Below are 7,808 nucleotides of genomic sequence, written 5' to 3'. Positions count from 1 at the left end.
TCTCAGAGGGTCCTTCTCACAGGAAGGCTCACGTACCCATGGCAACGGAAATCTCTGGAGGCATCTCTTCCTTGTCACCACAAACAAACAAGCAAGCAAACGAAATCAGATGAAGATGAGAAAGGTTGCACCTTTCTTTTTTGCCCCAAACTCTTCAGAATTGCTAAGAGTCATAAAGAATAAAAGACAACTTCGGAAGAAAAACAAAGTTCCAAGAATCATCACAACTCAAGATTTTTATTCAACAGTGAAGTTGAAGGGAAATACTAGTTCATTTTTTTTTTCCCCCACCTCCCCTTCAGGGCAAACGTTCCAAATGGAAATTAAGTAAAAATATCGTTCCCCCCAAAAGTACTCACAATGAAATCAGCTTTCATTAAATATATTTGTTTGGCAAAATAAAATACAAAAGAAATTAGAACCCGTACAAAAAAAAAGGAAGAATCCCTTGTGGATTTCTAACACTGCAGCAACGGCAACAACGGAAACCCGGGTGCTGGCAGCTGGAATCGCTTCGTGGAAATTACTGTTGAACTTTGGACCAAGGAAATAAAAACCACTTTGAATAGCAACACAGCCAATTTTAAGAGGCAACGGAGGCTTAGGGAACGCTACAGGGACGGGACACACTAGTGGCTTCACACGGAGCTGGTGCGAGTGATCTGCGGAGCGTGGGGCTACTCAAGGGCTGGGAGGAAAAGAAGTTATAAAGAAGCTGTTGCAGCGTATGGTACAGCAAAAACCTGCAGACTTTCCCTCCGGGGGGCCGATCAGCTGGGTGAAGGCTGGTGGCAAGAGCTGAGATGACGGTGGGAAGAGCAATGGCAGTGATGGATGGCGCGAGCACTGGGGAGCAGTTTAACGGTTTTCGTCATCGCATCGGATTCAGTTGTGAGCAGACTCTTGGGAGTGTCTGGGGAAATCTTCTGCTTACAGTAGCTGCTTCTGCTCCCTCCCTCCCCTCCTCCTTCCAGTTAAAGCCTCTGCCCTGCCACGTGGCTTTCACAGGCATGCAGTTTGATAGTGTGGTCCTTTAGTTAAGAATGTCTATTCCAGTATTAAAAATGTAAAAAAAGTCCTCGGGAGGGTGCTTCTTAGTGGCAAGTCTTTGCCTAGAGCGAGGCCAACGGCCTGCAATTACAAGTTAATTAAAGCAATGAGGATTTGGATGAGCAATGGGGAAGATGGGAATGGGGAAGGAAGGGATGCAGGGAACAGGGAGGAATGCAAGGTTTTTTACATCCCTCCCCAAAGCCAAAATCCAAGGTGCACAAGTGGGTTTCTTTTTTTTTTCCTCACACCCTTCTGTTTTGTTTCTGTTTTTCTCTCTCTTTTTTTTTTTTTAATATCTCTCCAGTTATAATATTTCCAGTTTCAAAGCAAGGTTCAGTGGCAGCCTCAGTTACAGTCATAAACAAAGTCGTAGTTGCTGGGCTCCTTTGGGATAGGTGGGGGAGCGTCTGGGATCTGTATGTTTTCCAAGTCAAGGAGGCGTAGCTTGATCTCCATGCTCAGCAGTGTGTCCAAGTCGTTCCGTGTTAGATCACTCAACATATCCTTCCCCAGGAGGGCGTTCAGCCCGTCGGTCCATACACAATACTACACGGGAAAAAGAGGAAAACTATCATTAACAGGCTTCCTGTACAAAAACCTCTTGTCTGGCCTGGTCCTCCACACTTACTGCTCCCACAGGGACTTAGAAGCTGAGATCTAAAATGAGGTTGGTATCATGAAGAAGGCACGATTCACTGAGCTGCTCAGAAAATGGAAAAGCGACTCCCTAGAAATGGGAAGAAATGACAGCATCGAGTTGTTTGACAATTTACTGTCTCCTCCAAATTCCTTGTTGAATATTCTTCAATAGTTATGGGAGAAGGAACAACTTGGGACGAAGAACCTCTGGAGTTATCTCCTTCCCTCCTCTCTCTTTCTCTTTCCCCAGTACTTAACATAAAAATTCCTAATTATCACCTTACACCAAACCTTTAATTCCAAGGTGGCTAGGTCAGGTGAGCTGAATCCCACCCAAAATCCTTCTTGACACTTCATGTAAGAAATCCTGGACCAACCATCTGGTTTTATCATGGTTTGTTTCCCGCAGTTTAAGTGGTACCAACTGACCTACACAACGTCAGGCTCTCACATATCTATGCCTACTTCACCACTATTTAACATGAAATAACATATGGTGAAAACTACAGAGACAGTCAATGCTGTGTCCATGAAAATTAAATGCCAAGCTACCTGGTGCAAGCCTAAATGCTGCAAATGCTGACCTAGCCTCTAAAAGCCCTTCCTTACTGTTAGCTTTTTCCTAACAGGAGATGCCATCTTTCCCAACAGCTGACAGCTTGTGAGAAACATGGGCTGACTAACCATTTCAAATAAGCAACAAACCCAAGGGAGATAAGTGATCTGGAGTCAACTTCCATTGAAAAAGTCACTTCCATTTATTACTACGAGCCACTTATTCAACTATGAACAGAAGTACTCAAATGCTATCATCTAAAAATAAAGATTTCAATCATGAACTCGTGTCCTGGTTTGCAGGAGAAAATGAAATCAACTGTAACTGCATCTCTTTTTTTTTTAAGTCTTACAAATACTTCTGCTAGATTTCATGCCAGAAAATGGATTTTAAATTTAGCTGACCATTTGCTACAAGACACTGCCGAGTTTAAAGATAGCAATGGCTGACTTCATCCTACAGCAGAGATGAGGATTATTTTTAAGGGACAGAGAGAGAGAGAAAATCCCCTCTTGGGGTGCACCTTCATGCAGAAAAAGGGCATATTTTAGAAACAGGATGGTTAATGTATTTCAACATCCAAAGTGAAATCCGGCCCGTTCAAGTCAGTATCAACACAGTAGCAGAGCTGGGACTTCATCCAATGTGTGGGAAAGTCCGGGTGCAGCTTTAATACCAGATTAGCTACTCGGAAGAACTAAATAAACAACTTAGTCTGCCTATTCCAGGCTGTCAAAGCGTGTCACTGAAGACTTTTAAAGCGTGCCATTTTTGTAGAGCGGATGTAGAACATGAGGGAAAGGAAGAATCTATCCTAAAAATGTCGTTATTTTTGAGTATAATTTTTTTTATGATTGACTTTGACATCTTTCTTTGGGAAAGCTTGCCCAGAACTCGTTATGAGAAAAGGAACAGAAAGGCAAAAGGCTCTGCTTGGGTTACAGAGCATCCTTTCCACGGATGCAGCCCTCTGATGTAAATCGTTCATCACCTGCTCAGTGAGAGCGGCCAGCACTCTCTGTGAGAAGGACTCCCGGAGAGCCAGAAAGCAGAACTGCAGTCCTCACTCCTCTTCCAGATATAACTCACTCAGGGCCCACAGAAACCAAATTCTGGCCACAATTCAGATGAGTGCAATGGCCTGGAAAAGGGGCTTCCTCACTAATCTCCATGTTGGCAAGTGCATCTAATTAAACTCCCGTACATTTTGAGCAGAGAGAAATCCTAATGAGATGGTGGAAAAACAGAGGCATTCATTCAGAAGCTTTTTCCTTTTTAATATGCAAAACAGACTAAGAGCCACTGAAAATTAATTTACTACAGATTCATTTTCATAAAAGTCCAATGAAACCTAATTATAGCCTCCTTCATCAGTTCCTCTGTCAAAAATCAAGGATAAGATTAATCCACCTTTTTGCTATGTAGCTGAAACCAGCTATTAGTATTTAAATGAAAAACAAATATGACAGAGTGATCTCACGGTGCTGAATCCTCTGGATTCAGCTCCAACACTTGGCTAAAGGTGTTGCCAAACTTAAGTGTGCAAGAATGAGGTCTGAACCTCAATAACACTGGTTTAGTAATGAGATTTTTATCAAAGAAATACCTTAAGAGTCAAGTCAGTGGAATCCAACAACCAGAAAGGTTGTGTAGGCTCCATCCACCTGTATGCAGTCCCAAACAATCTGGTCTGAGCTCATCACTCACTTGCTTTGTGCAGGATGTCAAACCAAGGACATCCCAAGGTCCCTTAGAACCTGAATCATCCTGATTCAATTCATGTTTTTAGGACACACTCAATTCCCACATTCAAACCTCTCTCTACAGTCAAGAGGGCTGTAGAAGTACTTGAAAAAAAACCCAGCCCTGTAAGTCTGACCTGAAATTGTCATGGACTAACGTTCCCGGTGCTTCACACAAAGCTTTCCAAATCTTTAGATGTCACCCAACAAATCTCCCAAGCTGACAATGCTGCTAAAGTAGCACTTCTATTGACAAGCCCTCCAGTTACTTTGATGGAGAGTCATGGGCTTCATAACATGCCACTTTCCTTTCCTTGTGAGTGCTTCCTCTGAACACTTGTGTTTTTTTTCTGCTTTAATGACAACTCACTCTTCTGTAGGCCATGGAAAAGTACAGAGAAAGCGAGAGGCCCTTTTGAAAACGTTCGCTTGGAGCTGTCAATAGCAGCAGAGACTGCTGCCTCTGGCTATATTTTTGAACATATTAATGTTGTGTCAACAAAGCTACACAAAATCAAGAAGAGAAACAAGGATAATAGGTGCATTAACACAACCACAAGCAATTGGGTTGGTGCATCTCACAATGCTACTGCCCATCAGTGGGGTGTAGTGGCGGTTTTTCAACATTTAGACCATTAAAAAGTATCTGTAGCTATAGGCTATATTTGAGATACAAGCGTCTGGAAAACTTGTAGATTTCCATGACTGTTTGCTCTTAGAGCTGAAACAGATTTGAATTCAGTTTCTGGAGAAATTATATATTAGAAAGCATCTAGGAAATGTTCAGCTCGGAGGATGAAGACAATTATGCTTTGCTTAGACCTACATCTCTCATGGTACATTGTGCCTGGGATCCTATTGCTACTTTCTCTTAGGTCAAAACCAACCAGAAAATATTTATCTGGAATGAACAGTCTTGGAAATGACAAATATTAATCCCTGGGAAAACCCCAATGAGCATAACTTGATTTCCTCTCCTAAAATCCACATGTGTTTGAAGGTTTTAATCCAGAATTGTAAATGCTGAAGCAGTGTTAACTAAATACACTTCACTTGTAATGCAATTTCATGCACTTCAATAACACTACACTGCAATGCAGCTTAATGCAATCTTCTGTGTTTCATCATCTTCACAATGTGTCCTGAACCCAGACCAAATGTGATACCACAAAATAAGTGTGCAAGTGGAACACTTGTGGCTTTAGAATTAAGAAGGAAAAAACTTTATTCCTCCTTCACTGTTAAATATAGTGTGTTCTGCTAAATCTTTACTTGGAAATTCTTTGAGAGAAAGACAAGCAATGCTTCCACATAACTAGATGCATTAGTTCCATCACCTTCCAAAAGGCAATGGTGCTATTACCTTGAGTTTTCAAGTAAGACAAGAAAACAGGGAGAAGGTTGTCATTCTGCCTCGCTACTAGTGTTTACACTGTCTTCATACCAGCAGGATGCATTGCACAACCACCCCCTGTGGAGATGTATCTGTCATGAATGGCATTAAGCAATGTGAAACTAAGAATAAGTGGATATGCTGTTCTGGAGAACACAAGTCTTTGGCTGAAACTGAGACCCAACAACAGTGTAATCTCCCTGGATTACATTGGCAGTACCAAGATGAGCTGAGGATGGCAGGGACTGTACAGTTTTGCTGTACAAATCTTTGGTGTTGAATTAAAAATCATTAAAAGTGAACATACAACAAAAATCCTCCAGGCTATACCAGGTGAAATCTTTACTACACTGAGAAGTGGTGAGCAAGGTCTGTGGAAACTGAGAGGTCTGCCCAAGCTCTCTTCTTTCTCTTACCTATGGTTTATATTTCAGTAGGGCTTAGAAATACTGACCTAGAACTTAAACCCCCAGGTGTTCTACGATGCTCAAATACAAAATGCATTCCTTCCATGGCTCTGGGTGTGCATGGAAATTGCAGAAGGTCTTGCCCCCCAACAAATCCCTCTGCTTTCAGTTTGTCGTGAGACATGATGCAGGTTTAGATGGACCTGCACTCCATACCAGGATGACATGGCATAAAACATGATTGTCACCTTTTAATAAAACTGACTGCTGCCATAAAGCAATTAAGAGGGCTCCAAAGGAGTTTCTGTACTCTGGACTTGACTTACCTCATGCTTGTCTGGAGCAATGAAATTCAACTGGCCACTGGAGTCATACAATATAGAGAAAGCAAGCTCGAGCACCTCCTGGAACAATACAAAGAGACATATTATGAGAGAGGCAATAAGCCATTCAGGTCTGTCATTCCTTCCTACCACTTATTCCCCAAAACAAGTGGAAAAGTACTCTCCTGCCTAGCAAAAGCTGCAGCAGTAGCACATCACTGCAACAGACTGGCACAGCAAGAACCCCATCATAGATGCTTTGGTCAAAACAAACCTCCTGGAGTGCTGACTGTGACTCCCTCGGTCATAGATTCCTTCAGCATTTCAGTTTGAATTTGAGCTAGGCAACGGGGAGGACTAAAATCTTGCCAGGATAGGTAATCTCCTGGTGTAAGTATTTATGCTCTTTTCATTGCTGGAACATTATTCATTTTCAAGAGATTTCTGTCATTTTATCTCTACCTGAACCAAAAGCAGCAGCCTCAATCAAACTGAACTACCTGGGTTACTTAGCCACATAGATCCAAATGAATCTAGCTAGGGAAAGGAAAACAATTTACCTTCTCCTCAGCATCGAAGCTGGAATTTAAAAGGTGCCAAAGTGAATCCATTGAGCACTGACCTTTTTTAAAAGTCATCTGCACCTGGGTTCCTATGGGGAAACCCAACCAATCTGAAAAAATAGTGGCGTTGCACTGGCAGCTCCAGCAGTGAGCACGGGAAGATGCTGTGTTATCACGGTTACTGCACGTGTCACTACAAGTGCCGTTAAGAGGATTTCACAACCTGTAAACCCACTGATATCTGTGGGAAAAAAGACCTGGCTATAGAGAAGAGTGCTGACTTCTAACTCCTTCACAGAATCATAGAATGGTTGGGGTTAGAAGGGACCTCTACAGATCATCCAGCCCAACCCCCTGCTAAAGGAGGTTCACCTTGATCAGAGGGGCACAGGAATGTGTCCAGGCAGGTTTGGAAATCTCCAGAGAAGGAGCCTCCACACCCTCCTTTGGCAGTCTAGGCCAGGGCTCCCTCCTGTTAAGTGGAACTTTTCATGTTTCAGCTTATGTCCATTACCCTCAGCCCTGTCACCAGACACTAGAGAAAAAAGTGTCGCCTCATCCTCCTGACATCCACCTTTTAGGTACTTATTGATGCTGAGGTCCCTCCTCAGTCTTCTCCAAGCTAAACAGCCCCACGTTTCAGAGCCTTTCTCCACAAGATGCTCCAGTCTCATCATCTTTGTAGTCCTGTGCTGGACTCTCTCTAGACATGTCCTGCTCTTTTCACCTCTTGGCATCCCAAGCCCCATAACAGCAATTGCCTTTTGCCGACTCTCAGCTGACCACAGTTTAGATTTGCTACACTGAGTTTTAAAATGGATGAACTGCCTGCCAGGACTGCAGCAGACACACTGCTGTAGATTCTATCCCTGATCTCCTGGCCTGAAGGAGACATAGATCTTTGGATTTCAGTAAGTGCTATTTCATTTTTCGCTTTGTATGATTAAGAGCAGAGCCTGATTTGTAAAACTTGCGATCCTTACAGATACTCTTGGATCATCAGAGATGAGGCTTCTCGTGGGGAAACGCTCTTGGTTTCCCTGGGTTTAGCTATGAGATCCAAATTGCTGTACTGCCAGGCCACAGGAGACAAGCCTGTGTTAAATCCCCAAGGAAGCTGCAGATCCTAACA

At 42.9% G+C, this 7,808-nt stretch overlaps 1 protein-coding gene across 5 annotated transcripts in view; it reads right to left on the bottom strand.

Annotated features, from left to right (window-relative positions):
- Window positions 1-209: 209 nt before the first annotated feature.
- The window catches only part of ELMO1 (engulfment and cell motility 1), a 309,377-nt gene continuing 301,778 nt past the window's right edge, over window positions 210-7,808 (bottom strand). For all 5 annotated transcript variants that reach the window (XM_061996717.1, XM_061996716.1, XM_061996714.1 and 2 more), the window contains 2 exons: window positions 6,117-6,194; window positions 210-1,599 (listed from right to left, as the gene is read on the bottom strand). In XM_061996717.1, coding sequence (XP_061852701.1) covers window positions 1,399-1,599; window positions 6,117-6,194 — 279 coding nt within the window. In that variant the 3' untranslated portion in view covers window positions 210-1,398. The remainder of the gene's footprint in view (window positions 1,600-6,116; window positions 6,195-7,808) is intronic.

The sequence above is a fragment of the Colius striatus genome, chromosome 5, assembly GCF_028858725.1.
Source record: "Colius striatus isolate bColStr4 chromosome 5, bColStr4.1.hap1, whole genome shotgun sequence".
In the NCBI taxonomy this organism is placed as follows: Eukaryota; Metazoa; Chordata; class Aves; order Coliiformes; family Coliidae; genus Colius; species Colius striatus.
Note: the sequence above shows the minus strand (reverse complement) of the source record. Positions and strands in the feature narration are given on the sequence as shown.